This window comes from Lontra canadensis, unplaced genomic scaffold (assembly GCF_010015895.1).
Source record: "Lontra canadensis isolate GAN:19392208 unplaced genomic scaffold, GSC_riverotter_1.0 scaffold43, whole genome shotgun sequence".
In the NCBI taxonomy this organism is placed as follows: Eukaryota; Metazoa; Chordata; class Mammalia; order Carnivora; family Mustelidae; genus Lontra; species Lontra canadensis.
In genome coordinates, this window is record NW_022631037.1 from 12,891,162 (window position 1) to 12,911,439 (window position 20,278).

The 20,278-nt window shown below is 58.0% G+C and overlaps 1 protein-coding gene across 18 annotated transcripts in view; it reads right to left on the minus strand.

The window, feature by feature from the left end:
- SRCIN1 (SRC kinase signaling inhibitor 1) overlaps nucleotides 1–20,278 on the minus strand; it is a 64,980-nt gene that overhangs the window by 25,284 nt on the left and 19,418 nt on the right. For 9 of the 18 annotated variants that reach the window (XM_032871443.1, XM_032871442.1, XM_032871435.1 and 6 more), the window contains 6 exons: nucleotides 15,154–15,455; nucleotides 11,919–12,017; nucleotides 5,091–5,114; nucleotides 1,247–1,442; nucleotides 488–686; nucleotides 11–104 (listed from right to left, as the gene is read on the minus strand). In XM_032871443.1, coding sequence (XP_032727334.1) covers nucleotides 11–104; nucleotides 488–686; nucleotides 1,247–1,442; nucleotides 5,091–5,114; nucleotides 11,919–12,017; nucleotides 15,154–15,455 — 914 coding nt within the window. Of the gene's footprint in view, nucleotides 1–10; nucleotides 105–487; nucleotides 687–1,246; nucleotides 1,443–5,090; nucleotides 5,115–9,492; nucleotides 9,769–11,918; nucleotides 12,018–15,153; nucleotides 15,456–20,278 lie in introns of those variants that run through there. The other 9 variants (XM_032871445.1, XM_032871432.1, XM_032871444.1 and 6 more) reach the window with 7 other exon arrangements.

Here is a 20,278-nt window from a genome sequence, read left to right on the forward strand (position 1 = left end):
CCAGCCATACCCGGAGGTCCCCGTTGGTAAGGTGTGAGCCAGGGAAAGCGGCGTAAAGAGGCTCCTTCCTATAGATCTTGATAATACTTCGGTCCTGGATGTCCCTGGGGGGAGATGCAATGGGTCACCATCCCTCAGCCCCGCGATAAAGAGGGGTATCTTCTACAGGAAGAGGGTTGGCAAGAGGGGCCAAGAGCCCCAACCTCTTCCTAACTTCTTGCTCAGTGCCTCGGACTGCCTGCCACCAACACACACTCCACAGCCTCCACCCCGTCCATGTCCTCTGCCTCGTGCGCCCTTGGCAGGTTAGCTTAAGCCAAAAATGAGCCAGCAGGGGTAGATGATTTCGAGGGGAGGGAGTGGGATGACGGAGGAGGAAGGAGAGGAGAAGGGCTGAGACAGGGGAGGGAGAGACCCACGGAGTTGAGCGCCGCCCCCCAGAGGAGGAGCCTGGAGAAGCCCACCCCTCCCCCGGGGCCACGCCCACCGGACGTCCTCCAGCTCGTAGAAGACGTTGCGAGCCTCGTCTTTGATGAGGATGGCGGTGTTGGGCGACTTGAGCATGCCCATGGTGAGCTTCTGCGGGAACATGTGCGCGATGAGCGCGTGCAGCGTGTCCAGGCTGCTGACCTCGTGCGTGATGTGCACGCGCCGAGTCTCCTCCCCGAACTGCAGGAACAGCACCCCTGCGAAGGACATGCCACCTTCGCTGTTAGAGCCGCCGCCACCACGCCGGCTGGGAGAGCGAGGGGGGCCTTCGGGAGCCGCGCTGCTCCTGCAGAGGCAGGGTCTCAGGCCCGACGCGGGCCCAGAGTGCAGGTGCACCCATGCACTCCTCATGCTGCCGTCCCCGCAAGGCGCCTCCTCAACCCCAGGCAGGTGGGAGCCTGGCCGAGGGAATGGAACTGGGAGCAGAAGCAGGTACGGCAGAAAGGAGGGAGCCCTTGATTAGAAGGATGAAGGAAAGGGGGGCTGTTGAAAGGGGTGAGGGAGAGAGGAGGCTGGGAGAGAAAAGGACAGGGCAGGGGCTGCTGAGGGAGGGAAGGGGTGGGAGAGAAGCTGAGGAGGGAGAGGCCCCAAGGAGCGGAGACTGCCGAGGGGCAGGGAGGTGGGAATGCGGCGCAGGGAGCCAGGGGGTTTGGTTAAGGAGAGCTGGAGTAGTGAAGGGGGTGAAGAGGGTTCTAGGGTGAGCAGAGCATAGGGAGGAGCCAGTGGCTGGGAGGAGGGTGGGCGGGGCTAGCGGTACCTGGCGAGCGCAGCTTGGTCTGGCTGGCGGAGCGGGAGAGGGGCAGGCTCTGTCGGAAGCGGTTCATCCTACTGAAGCCCAGGGGCAGCTCCGCCTCCGACATGGTCTCCAGCGACTCAGCCGAGGCGTATGACAGCTTGGCTGCCTGGTCTGCCAGCCCGGGCTGGGCTCCCTGAGTGTGGCGCGAGCTGCGGGTCTGCAGGGGCAGGGGTCAAACATGAGCCCCTTTGCTCTGCCATTTCCCCCATCCAGGCCCAGGAAGCCCCTGCCAGCCAGTGACACACACAAGGGTCTCCTGCATTCCAGACTCGCTGTGTGGCTACAGGAGAGTTCCCCAACCCCTTAGGGCCTTGGCCTCCCTGGGACACCCAGCAGGTAACGAGTGGGCAAAGGGCTCAGGCACCCTGGGAAGTCAGACAAGAAACCATCTGAGCGGGAGCCAGGGCACGCCTGCTATTTTAAGCTTCCAGAGAACAACACCACCACAAATTTGTCACTGAGGTGAGCAGCAGAATCGTTGAGCAAATTGGGGCATTAGTTCCAGACATTAATTAAGCGGCGGGTGTGTGAGCGGCGGATTTATCCTTCGTGGAGTTCAGAGGGTTGGGTGGGGGCAGGAAGCAGGGCCCAGGGAGGAAGCAAAGAGAACTAGGGGCCCCAGGATCCCAGCTCTGGGAGGTATGGGCCCTCAGAGAGGAGCACGGTGTCCTTGACTTAGGATGCCTGGGAGAATCATCCCAAAGCAGTTTCAAACAGACTCTGCCTACTACATGCAATGCACATGCTAAGCCTGATATGATCCACATAAACACAGAGCATATGTGCCTGACCTCAGCCCCTCCCTGCAAGGCACATGCTGCCACCCAGCCAACCATCCTGTCTTGTCTTCTAGAAAGGCCTCCCCCCGCCCCGTACCCAGCATGGCAGCCCCTTCATGTGGCCCTGAAGCTACAGCTGAGGGTGGTATCCGGCTGGGGCTAGGGAAGGGTATCACCCAGTGACTGTCCCCTGTCCCAGGGACACCCTGATCACTCTCTCCTTGAGGGAGGGGTCGCTATGATTTTGGTTACACTTTATGAACTACTTTTGGCTGAAGACTGGGGCTGTCACCCAGGGCCATGGTTCCTGCCATTCTGCCCCAGCCCCTTCCCTTAATCCCAGGTACTGTCAGCAACTCTTTTACTCAAGGGAGAAGATAATAAGTCAGATCTGTGTTATGGAAATTCCATGTTATGTACGACAGATACATGTATGGATTATATATAAATATGTTATCAAGAAAAAAAAATCCTGTCGCCCAGCCATACTTTTCTATAAAATAAGTTGCCTGTTTTTAACAACAAATCACTCAAAACTATTAACCTTGGTTAAGTTGGGGGTTGAGACAGCGTTTTCTGTTTTATACATTTCTCTGCTGGGTGAATTTTGCACAATCAGCATATGTCACTTTTATAGTTAAAAAAATAAAAAGTATCTCTATAAAGGAGTCATTTGTTCTCCTCTGCTCCCTCATTCCCCAAATCCTGATTAGCCCCTAATTAATCTCCATCTTCATTCTAACTCAATTTAATGTTCCAATTGGGTTAGCACTCTGGAAAAGAGAGAGCGTCTTCCGCTGATGGGCAATGTGCCCAGCTGTCCCCAGTGTGGTCTCAAAGGCTTGGGGATGCAGAAGGTCAGGTTTGGAGGCCTCAGGGGGTGTCCAGTCTCAAGTACAATGCCTTGACCAGTGAGGGGGTTTGGGTCTGGGGAGGAAGGAGGCAGTGTAGGAATGAGGCCCACATGGGGGTGCCTGTGCCCAGACTTTGGACCCTGGAGCTCAACTCTAGGCTGATCACCAGTGCCAGCCTCTGTCACCTTCAGCCCTGGAGCAGTGTGGGGAACCAGGTCTGGTGTGGTGGTCAATGAGGTTGCCAGGCAACCGGAAGGCCAGCGGTTGCCAGGCTGATGTGGATGAAGAGCTACAGAATTCTGGCAGAATGAGGCAGCTAGCCAGGAACGAAGATGGTGGCCACGGTGCCAGGGGACACAAGTGAGGTGCCAGGAAGAAGATGGAACAGGGACCAGAAGGGTGTGGGGGCAGGGAGCCTTGGGGCTGCTGACTGCAGAGAAGGTAAGACCCTGTCCAGGCCACCCCAGAGAGAAGAGATGCCCACATTCCCTGTCCCCTGCTTGTTCCACTCTCCATCCTGGCCCTCTGCGCACCTTGCCATTCTCACAGCCTTTGTAGAAAACCCTCTTGAGAAGAAAGAAAGCCCATTAGCACTTCTCTTCAGTGCTGGGCTGAGTCAACAGAGAAAAGTGAGACACCTAGGACTTCTGTCTACGAGCAAGATGGCAAGAGAATAAAACAGTAATTCAAGCAGAGCTCTCCAAAGCTAGGAAGAAGCTGCTGGGGAGGCAGGGCGCACCTGGCATGGGAGGAATTCCAGCAAGGAGCCTACGACTCCCGCCAGAGATCAGGCAGAGGGAACTTTGAGTGGGGACAGTCAGGGGAGGATCTGAGGTCCCCAAAGGCTGTCTGTAGAATGGGACAGAATCACTTGGGAGCTTTTGAAAAACATTCTTTTCAGGGCCCCACACTCACTGAATCCAAATCTCTGGGGATTGGGGCCTGGGGTTCAAGATTTCTGACAATTTCCCAAGGTGATTCTGATTTGGGAATCAAGTCAGTGTCTGTGATTCTAACACAGTCTGAAGGAGACTGCGGGGTAAGGCTTGCCATGAGCCCGGTGCTGTATTTAGGACGTGCAGTATCTCATCTCTTCTATGTTTACAACAACTCTGTGAGGCAGACATTGTTGTTCCATTTTACAGAGAAGAAACTGAGGCCCAGGGGATCATGCCATTTACCCCAGATCCCCCAGCGAGTTAGCAGCAGATTTGGAATTAATTCACCACCAGGCTCTTGGGCCCATGCACTGAACTGTTACATCCTATTGCTTCCTCCAAAAATGTTGTGTGCCTGACATCCTGAGTCTATGATTCCTTAATTTCTCTGATGCAAGGACTTCTCTCTGGGCACATGCTCGCAGATAAGATGCTTGGAGCAGGATGAGACCTTGGGAGCTGGGAATGGATGCCTCCCACCCCCATCACAAAGCCTGGGAGTTGGAGGGCCAGAGACTCTGGGACACAAGCGGGAGCCTAATTTGGTTCTGTTCTGGGCCTGGGTGCCAGAGACGGCGGAGGAGGCATTTGAGGGTGCTTCCCCAGGACTCAGCTGGATGTCCTTGGACGGGGCAGAGAGCTCCGCAGCTGTGGATTGTCCAAACTGTCCTGGGAAGTCAGGCAGGCACTCATCCTTGAGCTTAGCCCTCCACTTGGGCAGAGGGTTTGGAGTTCAGGGCTGTGAGTCTCTTGCCTGGCACTGACTGGCTCCCCGCAGTGCCAAGTAGGAAAGGGATGAGGGGCCGAGCAGAGTCATAAGACCTCCCTGGAAGATGAAGGCTGAATCCAGAGAAGAGGCCCTCAACCAGATCATGGGGATCAGGTCCCTGTCTCAGAGCCAGCAGCCTCTCGGCATTGTGGGGGGTGTAATTGTCAGGCAGCCTCCCTCATTCCCAAATGCACCCCCCGCCCCGCAGTGTGGGAAAGGCTCACTAAGTACTCCCAGCCCAGATCCCCAGCAGGGGTGGCCCAAACTCCCACTCTGGATCCCACGAACCCCTGGCAGGCGAGCTCAGACTCTCAAAGCAGCAGCCACAGCCTGCAGCCCCAAAGCCCGCCGCCCCCACTGGAAGGTCCCGTGCAGACGCACACCCCTGGGCAAAGCGTGTGCAGGGAGGGCCCAGGGCAGGAGAGCACATGCACTTGTCACGGAAGCAGAGGCACACGCACTGACCTTGAAACTCCAGTAGTTTGGCTGCTGATGGAAATAAGAGAAGACATGGTTATGCGGGGGGCTGTGCGGGGAGAGCAGGGGCGAAGGTGGATTAGAGACCCTCTGAGCTCAGCCTTGGGACCACGGCCCTCTGCCCTCCCAGGAACAGGAAAGAAGCAGTGCCTCGTACACCCCGTTCTCTACCGAGTCCCGGGCCAGCCCTGGGCAGGCTCCAGACTTGCTGGCAGGGACAAGGGAGAGCCCTTCCAGATGTCCACAAGCCACGCATCCTAGTCACGTAACTCAGAGAATCACAGGTAGGAAAGGTGCCGAAGACCATGACATAGGGAACTCAGGAGACACCAGCAGAGATGAACTGGAGCTGTGGGGTCAGAGAAGGGGCATCTGGTGGTGACGGGCCAGGGGAAACTTCCCGGAAGAGGTGACATTTGAGCTGGGTCCTGAAAAATGAGCTGCTAGAGATTGGGAAGAAAGGCATGTTGAGCAGAGGGATGGTATGGGCAAATGCCCTGGGGCAAGTGGGTAGAGAGTGTGTTGAGGGAATAGTCACTGGTCCAATCTGGCTAGGGTACAGGGTCTGGGAAAATAGCAGAGTGGGCCACAAAGAGGGGCTGGGGGCAGCTGGGTGGGCTGCAGGGGACAGGCAGAAAGCATCTGAGTGAAGCACAGTGGGGTCAGATCTGGAGTCCAGGGGGTGCTGGTAGGGCAGGGAGTGGAAGAGGGAGGCTGGCGGCCAAGGCCAGGACAGGAGGTCTGTGTACCGCAATGGCCCAGCATTACAGAGCAAAGGGGACAGGTACCAGTCACTTCACAGTGCTGGGCAATGAATGGGGAGCCAGCATAAGCAAGAGGAGCTGTAGGGACTAGGAGTGTGGGAAATGTCCTAGAGCCAGCTAGAGAGAGAGGAAGACTTCCTGTCGTCCTAGAGTAGGTGACGTTAGGTGCCTCCTCGTTCACCATAACCTAGAGTTACCCTGTCTTCCCTAGAGGCCAGAAGGCCCTTGCAGATGGCTAAGGACAAGGAAGGGAGCCCAGAGGCTGGGCTGGTTCTTGGCAAAGCTGTAGGCACCCTGCTGACCGGTGCCAGTCTCAGCAGGAAGACAGAGGCTGCAGATGGCCTGGCACTGGGGTGCCTGGCACAAGCAGACAGAATGCCCAGGCTTCAGAGCCACTGGCAGAGAAGAGGGATCCTGAGGGTCCCTGACAGGGGAAGGACATCACAGAGGGGTGTCCTGGGCCACTTGAATGCTTTTGTGGCAGAGAGGAGTTGGACAGGGGTGGAGTCGAGGGGCCCTGCTGGGATGGAGGGTTTACCTGAGTTAGACCTGTAGGGTGGGGGTGATGCCAGGCTTGGGGTGGGGTGGAGAGGTTCACTTACCAGCACCATCCCCATCTGAGCCTCAATTCCCACCTCTCCCCCACCCCCCTGCACTAGCATTGGCTTCAAGAGACACAAAAGATAGTCACATGCCAGGCAAGGGAAGGGGGCAGCAACATCTGTGCCCCGACCAGTGCCTAGAACCATCTCTGGATACATGCCACCCCCATGGGTGTCAGGGGATGCCCACGGGGGCTGAGGGGAGGGCAGGCAAGAGGCTGGAGTCGCAGGCTCTCGCCACAGCTGCCTGTGGCCTTGGGAAGGGGAGGGGTAGCAGAGGGAGTGGACACACCTGGGGCAGACAGAGCCAGGCAGAGGGCACAGAAGGTTTATGCTGACAGTCCTGTCGGCAGGCCCGGCAGTGATGGACGGCTCTGCAGAGAAGGCCGCTGTCCCTTACCTACTATCACCATTATACCGTGTACACACTGCCCCCCCCCAACCAGTGCCCGGGGAACACACAGGCCCCACGCCAAGCCGAGCACAGACTCTCAGACATCCTCAGATAAGGACACGGCCGGAGGTACTGCCCAGAGCAACCAAGACACACTCACAAAGGGACACAAGCACTTGGGAGAGAAGCCCTCCATGGTCAGAAACCACCCCGGAAGCTCAGAGATGAGATTTTCATACAGTGAGCTGCCCTGCTCGTGCACAAACATGCACCGTCCCCGGCCCCTGACTTGTTCACATACACTCCAACTCCGCTCACAGAAACACGGGTACCATTCACACCCCTGCCAGCCTCCCCCAGAGTCACAGAAATGCAGAGACGTGGATACCATTCACACATATGTACACACACACACACACACACACACACATCCAGCTGCAGGAACACACAAAACAGTACCCACACAGTATACACACAGAGAGAAAGTCTCATCCCTCCTCCCCTCCACTAGCCGGGTCACAGTGCCTCTGGCCATCTCAGCGACAGCGACTGTCCAATGCCAATGATACCCCAGACATCAGGCGTTAGGTAGGTTCACTCCTGATTCAAGAGGCAGAAGATCCCCCACCCACACCCAGCCCCCAGGATCAACACATAGGACTCAGCATATGCGGACGGCTGAAGCCACCTTGGGCCTCTTGGGGCCTGGTCACAGTCACACTAGCTGTGCCCTGAGCCTGGGCCTGCCTCAGACTCCTGATGCTGGGCGGTCAGCCCAGGACAGGACGAGTCACTAGCTGGAGACAGGGGAGAGGACTGGGTAGCCTCAGGGCCACAGGAAAGCCAGGCACCCTCCCCTAGAGGGTAACAGTGGGAGAGTCGTGGCATTTGTGCTTGGCAAAGTGGGGTGAACCTGAGATCAGACTTCGGAGACTTTGGGCTCAGGCCCATAGAGCACACTGAGTAGATCCTAGCACCCTCTGCCTCTCTGGAAAGCGGGAGGAAAGATTCCCACCAGGAATGAGACACATAGTCTCCTGGCAACTCAGTGTCCTTGTGAGGGAGGCACGGGGGGTGGGGGAGACAGTGGGGAGAAGTCATTAGGAATATCGTCCAGCCTCTGTCTCTGTCTCTTTCCAGGGGACAGCCTGGGCTCACTGAGAGCAGAGGGCTCCTCCCGGTTTGCTAAGATGAGATTGTCCCCATCCAACCTCCTCACCCTTGACCCCGTGGTCTGTTCCTCCTGTGTACCTACCGCAACGCCTGGGTATGTAGTAGGCCCTCAACAAATATTTGATCGTGAACCGATGTGAAGGACATAGGACCAGCCCACAGGAGGAGGGGGTTTGTCTCTAAATACTTTTGTCTGGATCCGGTCCTGCCATCTCCTGGCACCCAGCACTGCTCAGCCTTCTGGGCCTTTTCCCTGGGAGTTTCCCAGCACCAGGAACCCCCTGGAAGGAGGGGAAAGGGCAAGAAGGGCCCAAGAGAGGTTTGGCCCCTGACTCCCTGCCCCAAACACCTCCAGTACCTCCCCATACTCAAAGAGGGGTCTCCCCTTCCCAGAGGACTGTGGGAAGGTAGAAAAAAAGGTTTGAATGGGAGAGCCCTTGCCAAGGGTAATCACTTGTAGGAAAGAGTCTTCCAGGAGCAGAGGGCAAAATGAGGTGTTCTAAAGGATTTGATGTGGAAGCCAACCATTCACTCTCTAGGGGCCAGGCTTTCAGAAATGAGGGAGGGGGAGCTTCTCGGGAGACCCAAGAAAGCAAGGCCAGGGAGTCCTCAAACTCCCTGGTGAGAAAAGGAAATAGCTTCTTGCCTCCTCGGGCTGAGGAGTTAACCCCCGCCCTTCCCCACCCTAAGTGCCCTTAGTGGGGTTCTCCCCGCCCCCTGCAGCTGATCCTTTTCTCCCAGGGGCGAGCCCTGGGAGGGGCGGGGCCGTGCCCCCCCCCCCCCCCGGGAATCGCAGCGCAGTCCACCGAGTCTCTCCCCTCCTTCGGGCAGACGTCCCCAGTAGGCTAGGTGAATGGCGTGACCCCTCCTTGACCCCGAGCCCCGACGACGCATCCTCCAGGGAGGGAGGACAACCGAATGGGTCGCCCCTCCGGGTCCTGAAGCCCCTAGCTCCGCATGCACGGGCGCACACACCCACCTCTCAACTCCTGTGAACACACGTCCACGTAAACAGCCGCCCCCTAGGCTGGGGCTACCTAACGTGCCCCCGCGTGGACCGCCTCCCACCTCGACGCACACGCGTGACCCTCCCCCCGGGGGTGTCCAGCAACACCCTCCCCTCCTACCCTTCCCCAATGCAGAGAGTGTAGTGGGAAGGGGGGCTCTGTGGGATCCGCGCGGCCCCGGGGGCAAGGGCGCACCCCAGGAAGGTCATGACTTTCCGAGATTGGGGGAGGGGGCGCCCGCCGCATTGAGGGGGGGCAGCCCACGCGGAAGGCGGCGAACGCGGTGGGGGAGGGGAGGGGGCGTTTCTCGGGGACTGGGAACCGCAACGGCCTGCACGCCTCCCACCCCCGGACCGCCCCCCGGAGCCGCGGAGCTGGCCCCGTCTCTGTGCCCCGCGGGCCGCGGAACCCCAGGCGGCAGCCCCGGCCCCCGCAGCCGCTCCTCCTTACCTGCGGCCACAGGTGTATGCGCGGGGCCCCCAGCCCCGGGTCCCGAGTCGGGCGGGGGAGGGAGGGCGGCCCCCTACTCCCACCCGCCCGGGCTCTCCCCTCCCCCGGCCGCCTCCGCAGCCGCCGCTGCCGGTGCCCTTTACTGCAATGCGAGAGCCGCCGCCGCCGCCGAGCCGGCCCGGGCCCCGGTCGCCCCGGTAACCGCGACTCCACCTGGAGCTGCGCGGCGCGCCGCCGAGCACATCCTCTCTCCGGCCCCCTCCCCCGGCGCGGCCCCGTCGGCGCGGCCCCGCCGCGGATCGGCGAGGCTGGTGGCTGCGTCGCCGCGGTCACCCGATACGCCGGCCCGCCGCCCGGGACTCGGGTTGCAGAAGGAGGGAGGGAGGTTAGGCAGCCTGGTGGAAGCGGGGGAGGGGCTGCGGCTTGGAGTCTAGCCTCTGATCCTCTCCCAGGGTCCTCTTCAGCCTCCCACTCCCAGAGGTCTGGCCTAGGGTTGGGGGGAGGAAAATGGCTTGTCTCCCGACCTGTGACCCTCCGAGATCATAGCCTCTCCCCATCAGGGTCTCAGGGGGCACCGCTGCCCTACTCAGCTCTCCTGTGACTCAATTCCCAGCCAAGTCTGGGAGGCCTAGGACGCCTGAGCTTCCCTGGTAGCCTCTGATCCTGCTCTGCTGTGCAACTCTGACATTTGCTGACCCTCTCTGATCCTGCGCTTTACATAAAGGAGCCTCAGACTCAGCCATGGAGAAGTGTGATAAGCACCAAGCAGCAAGTGATGACAAGAGCCTATGAATGGCCACTTTCCTCTGAATCACAAAGCCCTGGGGTCAGGGTCTCCTCAAACCTGTATGGAATTTCCTCCATCAGAGCAAATCCCGGATGCAGACAGGCCTAGAGCCCCATGACCTGGGACAACTGAGCTCACCAAGCTCATCCTCCCTTTTATCCGTCACCCTAACTATGTCTAGTGCCAAGACAGGTCATCTGGAGAGAGCCTCCGTCTGCCCCAGGCACACCACACCTGCTGCCCCGTCACCATCCCTGTCCCAGACCCCTTTTGGTTTCCACATGCACTTGGCCACTCAAGACAAGTCTGTCCCATTTGCCATCCAGCCCTGGGGGGCAGACACATCTTTGCTCCCCAAGGTGCCGTCAAGATGGAGCTGAAAGCCAGGAAGGGAAGTGGGCGGAATGCCCTGTGGGTGATGCCAAGCATGCCAGTCTGCTGCCAGACTCGAGTTACACTCCACTAAAACATCCGTGCTCTGGAGCCTTGTCCTCTCCTAGGGTGTCATGTCTTTCCTTCTAAATCTTAAAAAAGTCTGTCCTTGCCGCCTGTCCCCACGGGCAGCAGGGTGTATGAGGCAGTGAAGCTGGTACCCATGCCACCCCTTGGGTTCCCCATTTCTCCCATCTCCTCTGCCTCCTACAGCTGAGCACCCTCAAGCCAAGGCCACCCTCAGGGTGCCCCCCCCCGCCACCGGCTGCAATCATACTCTCTGGTCCTTCCTCCCTGTTGGGGCCCCCGATGCCTTTTTTTCTCCCATGACAATGTCCAGGCCTGAGCTGTGAGTCCAAGCCTTGCCTAAGTGTGCCCCTCTCTCAGCTGAGATCTGTCTTCCCACTAGTGGAAACTGAGGCTTGGTGAGGAATCAGGGAACAAATTCAGAACAAATGGCTAGATGCCAAAGTCCTCTTAAAAACTGGAAACTAATTGGGGCACCTGGGCAGCTCAGTGGGTTAAACCCTCTGCCTTCAGCTCAGGTCATGATCTCAGGGTCCTGGGATCGAGCCCCGCATCCATCGGGGCTCTCTGCTCAGCAGGGAGCCTGCTTCCTCCTCTTTCTGCCTACTTGTGATCTCTGTCTCTGTCAAATAAATAAAATCTTAAAAAAAAAAATTGGAAACTGAGCCTTGAACCTACCAAGAAGGGTGACAGACATTGTGAAGAACTTCCTGATGGTAAGACCTGAGGGGAAGGCTGGGTCTCTCAGAGATGGAAAGGTAGTGGGGGGGGCGGAATATGGGAGTGAAGTGGTCTGTGGCAGGGGGCAGGTGGGAACAGAGTACAGAGCATAAGAGTCTCCTGAAAACCGATGGGATGAGGGGTGGAAGAGGTACTCCAGTTTAAAGGAGAAAAGAAAAAAAAAAGGAGAAAAGAATCCAAAAAAATTTTTTTCAAAACCTGAGTATTCCCCCTCAAAAAAATCCCTTCCCCAAAGCCAAACCTTTGGGGAGGTAGTGGTGGGAATTAGACAATCAAGGGAGAGTACAAGTCATAGGAGTCTCCTGAAATGGGGGGCTCCTGTATAAGAGAAAGGGATGCAAAATTAAAATCCTAGATATCCCCCCTCCAAAAAAAAAGTCTTCCTCAAAGCCAAACTCCGCCAGGGGTTTGGGGGGCATGGGGGCAGTGGGTGACTCACCTGGGCCGGCTGGCCAGCCCCGGAGGGGGCGGAGTCGCCATGGAGGTGGGAGCAGAGGGAGCTGAGGAGGCACACGGGGTCCACGGTCCAGCCGCCAACCTGTGTGTGCGAAGGGGGGGACACCCCATTAGGGGGAGCGGGCAGGAGCCGCTGGGAGACTGTGATGGGGAGAGGAGGGACATTCCTGGGGCAAGCTTTGGCACAGAGCTCACACCCAGAGGGACCTTGCAACACTGGCTAGTCCCTTCCCGAGCCTGGATCTCTTAACTAGAGCCCGTGATCTGTTTCTGAATGTTCCTCTTCTGTCCGACTGGGGCTCCCTGAGCCCCGGAAAAGGCCCCCTTCCATCAGATCCTCCTGAATTCCTTTTCTTCACTTCTTGACTGCCTCTCTATACACTCGGCCAGGGAGCCAATCTTCGCCTGTCTGCTCCTCCGACTCCTTATTACCTCCACACCGAAGAGTCACCGCCTACTTCACAGAGATGGGGAACCATTCCGCAGGGGTCCTCATCCCCACGGGCCTCTGTTCTGACAGCACCTCGTTCTTTCCTGCCATCTCCCACCCCAGGGCCACACCACACCTAAGGCTTGAAACCCATCACCTTCTGATTTTCCCCATGGCCCTCTCCCGACTCAACATCCCCAAATTCATTCATCTTCATTCATTCCACAGCCATTCACCCCGCCGGCCCTACCCTTAGGTGCCCAGTCCTCCCCGGTCAGGGAACCGGCTGTAGGTCCTACCCACTCACACTCTACCGGAGGGAATGAATGAGTCAATGAACAAAGGAATGAATTTGTGAGCGAGTTGCTGTTCTCATACTCATCTAGGTACTTGCTGAGTGCCTATCTGTGCCAGCGACCATGCCGGACACGTCTGAGACCCTCCAATGCACCCACACCTTCCCTCTCAGGCCCACTGCCCCTGGAGGCCATCACACCTGCTGTCTTCACCTTTTTATGGCCAAACATCCCAGGCCGATCTGAGCCCCAGGTCGTGCTCATTCGCCACCTCCAGTCTCCTCAACCCCTGAAACCAGCCATTACCTTGCCATACCATGAGAGATGAGGGGTGCCTTCTGGACCCACAGATCCCAGACAGTCCCAATGGCTGTTTCTCTCTCTCTCCCCCCTCACTCCCCTCCCCACCAACTTCGGAAGTGCAAGTGGTCCTCCTCCTGGGCCTTTCTCCTCTTCCTCATGATGGAGAGAATGTTCCTGGCTCCTCTTTGCCACTGTTGTAGCCCTCTCCCCTCTCAGACTCCATTCCGCCCTGGCAGCCACACTTATGCCCTGGGTCCCACTGCCATTCTGCCACAATCCGCATGCTCAGTCTCCTCCTGACCCTGTTGTTGTCCCTTCAGAGTCCTGGGCTATACACATGGCATGCCTAATGGACATCCCAGCGAACATTCTCCCTGCTCTGCAAACTCCCCTCCCATATTCCTGTGTCCCATCCTCCAAATGTTTCCTCCCCACCCCCTATTTCTCCCCAAGACACCGATATCTCCCTGCTGCCCAGGTTTTCTTTGGCTCCTCGGTCCAGGCAGCAAACAAGCCTTGCTCAGTCTTCCCTCCAATCTCCAATCCCTTTCCCTTTGTCCTCCCTAACCCACTCTCTTATCCCTCTCCTCCCCTGCCTCCAGCCCCCCATTGCTCCCTCCTATTCACCATCCAGAAACAACCACAGCCCTCCTAGCTGCCACCATCTGACCCCACTTTTCCAGTCTGTCCCCACATCTCCCAATACCTCCCACCCTGAGCCTTCAGCACCAGCCAGGTGGGCCTCTGTACCCAGCCCCAAACCGACTCGGGGTCACCTGGGTCACATGAGTCTCAGTGTCACCAACTCATGCTCACCTCCCATCTTCCCAGCTTCTAAAACAGCATTCTCTTCCTTGATGCCTGTTCAGACCCTTTTCATCCTTCTAAGCCTGGTTTAGGTTCCTCTTCCTCCAGGAAGCTTTCCCTGACCAGGCTTGCCTACCTGGTCTCCCCCTCTCTAAACCTTCTCCCAACTGACTGTGCCCCTCCTACTTAAGCGTAACCATTCTTTCACGGGCTCCAGATCACAAATGCCCCTGCTCCCTCCTCCCAAGCCAGAGCACAGAGAGGGAACCCACGGAGAGGGGCTTCCTGAGGGTGAGGGCCATATGTCCATCTACAACTCTCCCTTATTCCAATCAGAACTCTGCTCCCAGGAGGACTCAGAAGCTGGGAAAAGGCAAAAGCAAGACAGAACTGGAGGTGACATGGGGCAGGGAGGTGCACCAATGTGTCCTTGTTCCCTGTTGTGACAATGGGAGTTGGGACACTCTTCCCCTTTCCCAGCCACATCCAGCAGCACCTGGAAAGGGGTATGGAGCAAGACAAGTGTGGGACACCCCCAGGCCCGACTGAAATAGTGTGGATGGGATGTACCACCCTCCCCTCCTCCGCTTCTCCTGGAGAGAGCAAGGCCTGGGTCTCCGCAGCCATCAAGGCATCTGCCAATGTGGGACTGTAGGCAGAAGGCTTGTCCCAAGAAAGAACTTTCCTACAGACAAAGTCATACATGGATAGAGAGGTGCATCCAGGAACCCAAGGATCTGGGAGAGGTTTACAAGGGAAGCTTCCCACCCCAGATAGGAGGAGGCAGGCCCAGGTCCAGAAGCAGGCACCCTGACTCCTCTATAGCCTTTCTGATGGCAGAAGAGAAACCAAGGCAGCCTCTAGCTCAAAGTCACACAGTGAGTCTTGGGGATAAGGGAGGAGGAGACATGGAGGGAGGAGACAAGGCAAAAGGCCCCAGGAGTTCTGGGCTCTGTTTTTACAGCGGCTGGGGGCACAGCAGATCCAGCCTACTGAGGCTCCCAAGGTGGCCAGTCACAGAGGTGTCCCCCCCGGGGTGGTCTCAACTCCAGGCGGGATGGATTTTCAGGCTCCGAAGAGCCAGTCCCCAGGACTGTCCCCTCCCCCTCCCCACCACTTCTTTGGCCGCCGAGACAAACTTCCCACGCCTCAGCCCAGTCCCACGCCCCTCTGCCTCTCTGCTCCAGCCAGTGCTCCCAACTGCGGGACTGCACACAGAGGTCTGCAGGCTGAACCCCCATCCGCTTCCTCCCCAGGCTCCAGAAAAGGCCCTCCACCCTCTTTCCCGCTCTCTCCTCTGATGCCGCACCGAATCAGAGCCCCGGGGGCAGGGGAGCACGGGGCCAGACCCCTCCCCGGCCCACAGCGGGCCCCCCACTCACCTGCTCGCGCATCCTGTCGGGCTGACCCCGCAGGGCCAGGGCGTGCTGGGGGTACTTGTTCTTCAGGTGGTCCATGAAGGCATCGCGCTTGCGGTCGGCATCCGCCTTCTGGAGGCCGCTGAGCGCCTCCAGGCTCTGGGCTGCGATCACCGTGTGCCGCCGCTCCGACGTGTGCACCAGCCCCACGTTGGAGAAGCGCCGGCCCCCGCCGCCCGCGCCGCTCCCGCCCCCCAGGGTCCGGTACTCCCGCGGGTACTCGGCATCGTCCGCAGACAGCATGGGGGGGCTGCTCCGCTCCGGATCTGCGAGAGGGGATAGGGGGCACGGCGGGGTCACGGGACGCCCGGCGCCTGGGGCTGCCCAGCCCTCACCGGGTTGGGGCCTTGTCACTGCGGGGAGGGGCAGGCCTAAGGCGGGGCAAGAGGCTCGGGGGCTGAGACCAGAACGGGGCTGCTCCCACCCCCTGACTAGGGGACCGAAGGGGGAGGGCTCCAAGGAAGTTGGGGGGCAAGGGCGGGACGGCTTGGGTGCTCTTCTTTGGGTGGGTTTGGAAAGGTAAGGACTGCAGGTGAGCAGCTGTTTTTTGAGGCCAAGGAGAGGCTGGAACCAGGGTTCTTGAACACCTGGAGCCTTTCCTTCATCCCTTTCCTCCTTCCACAGCTGGTGTGAACAGGTTAGGGAAGGGGCGTTTCCTTTAAGTGGTTCCTGAAAGATGTGGGAAGGAGCCTGCCCAGTCTTCCTTTCATGAGCATCCTCTAAGAAGAGGGGTGTGTGTGTGTTGTGGGGCCGGTGGGGGGGGGCGGGGGAGAGACCCTAACTTCCTCCTTCAGACTAGCATGCCCAGGACACACTCGTCCTAAAGGCTGGGGATTGGCTTGGAAAAGGATCAGGACTAGGATACTGGGGGCAGGAGTAATGATGGCAAGAGATGGAGGCCCAGGGTCTGGGGCATGGGACCCTCTCTTTCCCTCCCTCCCCGGAGACAGACAGATAGACAGACAGGGGAGACTGGGCACAGAGAGGACAGGGAGAGAGAGATGGGTTTGGGACAAACTCAAAGGAGAAAGAAAGCAGACAGAACAGCTCAAGCCCTTCCCCTGGAGCCCTCCCCTCCCCTGGCCCTCCCTCCCCTCAGTCTCCCTTCCCAACACACACACACACATGCACACAAGTTCAAGACCTTTAAGGGACGCACAGGGGACAAAGGACAGTACAGAAGCAGAAAAAAAGAGAAGGCCGGGGGTTGAGGTCCCCACACGGAATTCTGAATCCTTTTCCCATATGGCCACCATCCCTGAGCTCCTGGTCCTACCCTGCTCCACTCCTGGCCGAGACTTGCTGTCTCCCACCTTCTAGCCTCGAAGATGACTTTTCATAGCCCAGAAGGGCACAGTGCTTCCAGAATGACACCCGTACCAGGTGCCAAGGGGCTCCCGACTGGGAGGCAAACGCAGTCTCCCAGGAATACCCCAGCCCCATCATCCACCAGTCTCCAGGCCACGCCCCCCACATATAGCCTAGATCCAGGGCTGTCAGGCACTGCTGCAGACACAGGGGCTGACTCTCGGGGCCAGTTGGGGCAAAGAAGAGGAGGCTAGGGATTCCAGGACCCAGCCATGTTCCATCCAGATGCCACGCCCCACTGGCCCCCTTCCTCCACACAGCCACTGCGCACCTCAGGAGGAAAGAAGAGATTCAACCACATTTCAGGAAAAGCCATCCCTCACCCAACACGAACACACATACCCACACTCCTCCCGAGGCTGTGGCTGAGGCATGTAGATCTGGGGGACAGAACCTTTGAGGACCTAACTCCTGCCACCAAAACTAAGGGAAGAAGGGCTTCCACAGACAGAAGCTTCCATGGCTTTCAAAGGCCTGATTGACTGCCATCAACATGGCCATCAACACCCCTTGGGGTGGGGGAGTATCACTGTGGCCCCATTTCAGAGATGGGGCTGCCGAGGTGAGAGAAGTCCGGGGACATGCCCAAAGCCACAGTGAGTGGTAGAGGCTAGATCTGGCTCCCACACCTATTGGCTTGCCCTCATCCCCTCCCACCACACTTTCTCAACAACATCTATTGACAGAACAATGGCAACGCCTCGGGGCACTAGGTGCTCGTCTTTGTTCATCTGCTCCCTCCCCAGCCTGACACTGGGTCTGGGGTCCCTACTGTCCTCCCTCCCTAGGCATCTGTCCCTCTCACTGCAGTCACCCCCTCTGGCACGCTCCTCAAAGTGAGGTCCAGATACACAAGACCTTAGGAGGAACACGGTTTCACAGTTTAATACTTATGCCTTTATTTTCATAAAGATTAGGAAAACCCCACAGACCCAACCCAACCATTGATTTCATGGATCTCATTCCTCGGGACAGTAAAGAGAGAAGCTTTCCTTTTAAGTAAACTTAAAAAGTTTCAAAGAGAGTTAAGGAAAAACATTTTGAGCTAATATGGTGCAGCGAGTCCCTGATCTGGAGGAAATCCTCGGAGATGGCCCTTGCTTGAGTGGGGCTAGAACCCAGGGACAATCTTCATGAAGGCCTAGTCCCTGTCCTTGAGAAGCTTGGCGGCAGTCTGGAGTCCCAGGGAATGTGGCCGGAAAGGAGTTCCCTGAATAATCATCCAGGAGAAGAAGAAGCCGGGATGGGGGTATCTAGGCACTGGAGAAATAGCCCCAACCAGAGTCAGGGGGCTGCCTCCCATGACCCTTAACCTCTCTCTTCCACTTACCCTCAGCTCCTGTGGACATTTGCACTGAGCAGGAGGAAAACTTCCATGGCCATAGCCCTCTCTTTGCCCAGGCAGGGGCAGATTCTGCCCACAGGCCTTGCTGCTGGAACCCCAGGCTTAGAGTCTGGCCCCAGCCCCGCCTGAGCCATAGGGACCTCCCTCATTGTGTGCAACAACCAGACTCACAGTGCCCTCTAAGGGCTCTGGACACACACACGTGCAGAGGACAGGTCTCCGGTTCTTATGTCCCCTCACCCCTGCCCTTCTGCCTTCTGGGACCCAGAAGAGCTGCTCACCCCCATCCTTACCCTCCATGCCTACACCTCACCTCCTTCCCTGGCTCTTAATGGAACATCTCAGCAAGTTTGGGCTGGGGCAAACAGAGACCAGCAGGGACTGAGGGAGGTGCGGGGGTCACACTGGTTAAAGGGGCAAGGCAGAACTGGCAAGGAGGTGTCCCGGCTGCTAGAGCGGGCCGTGCGTGGAGCGGGAGCAGCTGCGGGCTGCAGACACGCTTTCTCAGCCCTGTTTATGACTGCAGTCCCATGAATCTCACTGTGGGCAGTGGCGGGGGGTGGGGGGCTACCAGCATCTTGAATGGAGAGTAGAACCAAGACTGTCCCTGCCTTCTTGAGGTCAGGGCTCAGCCCTCACTGACGGAGGGAGGAGTCAGGGGTGAGGCAGGAGCCAGATTCTGGAGGTGGCAGAGAGAGGGGCAGGCAGGGGCAGGAGAGACAATCTGCTAACTCTGAGGGGCGGTGGGAAGGAAGGGCTTGGATCCGCAAAGCTCTAGCATCTCTTTAAGAACCTTCAAGTTCCTCAGCTTTATTTAACAAAGACAAACTAGCTAGGGGAAGGGGGGCAGGGGAAGAGGGGAGGCTCCTGCTCTGTGCTTGTCTCACTCCTTTCTGTAGGGCCCCAGGGGACTGGGATGACAGACCTGGGCTTCTGGGCTGTGGGGCCTTCCTGTTACCCTTAGGAGAAGGAGGCCCATGGCACTCAGAGGACTCGGGCAAGAGCTTCTCTCATGAGTCACAGGTACTCAAGGTCAAGGAGGAAAAGAACCCCAGGCCAGAGACACCCTGGGTTTCAAGTCAGCTCCTTCCCTGCAGGACCCTGGATTAGGCATTCATTTCATTACTCTTCCCTCTCGGAACCTGAGGGCACTAATCTGTAAAATGGGGATGTCCCCCTCTAAACCCTGCCCCTGTCTTACCCCAAGATGATGGAGGAGAGAGTGTGTTGTTTTGAATTAAAGGCATTCCTGGCACATGGGCTCCTGGATCCCAGCCGAACAGCCTTCCCAGTCTGTGCCTGCTCCTGTTACCACTTAGTCCCCAGAGCAGCCCTGACCCTCCCCAGACTGAGCAGCCCAGTGCAAAGGGCCAGAGATCAATTCCAATCCAGCTAGCAGGAGGTTCTGGGCCCCCCCAGGCACTGAGCAGACCAATGCTTCCCGTTCAGTGGCAGGGGGTGGTGAGGGCTCCGGATGGGCAGGGGTCTTGATGGGGTGGACAGATGGGACAGAGAGGCCTTGAGGGGGTAAGTGGAGTTGGGGGAATTGAAGGACCGTGAGCTGCAAAGGAAGGGCAGGGGTTCTCTGAGGGAAGGGGAAGGGAGGCCTTGAAGGAGGAATCGAGCTGGGGTACACTGGGGAAGGGAGGTTGGAGCTGAAGGCCCCTGGGGGATGGAGGCTGGGGGAGCCAGAAAGAGAAGCTGGGATCAGGGGGGTTGGCACCAGATGTGCGAGGCTGATCATAATTGTTGAGTAGGAGATCCAAACCCCAGAGAAGATGACCGAGACTGGTGCAATCCAGCTCAGAATAAAGGGAAGGGAAAGTGGGGAAGGGGGCGGTCTGCCATCCTCAGCTCAGCCTTTCTAGCTTGGGCCAGGGGGAAGGGACACATACGTGCCTGAGGCTCTGGTGACAGGTGGGGGTGGGCGCCCCCCAGTGGCCGGCCAAGGATAAAAGCGCAGGCGCTTGGGAAACCGCGACATTGTTTGCTCCGCCAGTTCCAAATTCCACCTTTATTTATGAGCCTGATTTATTTTTATCCTCCTCTGCATTCTTTTACATGAGATCACTGGAACTCATGATAAAAATGAAGATCCCCAAGTTTCAGTGACACCATCTCATTAGCCACCAAAGCCCACCCCCACCTCGTGTCTTTACCCCAGATGTCACCACTCTGTCCTCTGGCTGCCACTGGGCAACATTCACACATGACATCATCTTCAGAGGAAGGGAATGTGGAGAAGGGAGAAGAAGAAGAGGGAAGGGAGAGGGAAGAAGTGCAAGGAAGGGGAGGAAGTAGACAGAAGAAGGAAGATACAAGATCTAGAAAAGGTCTCTCTCTGGGGCCCCTGCTGTGAGGACCCCAAGCTCAAGA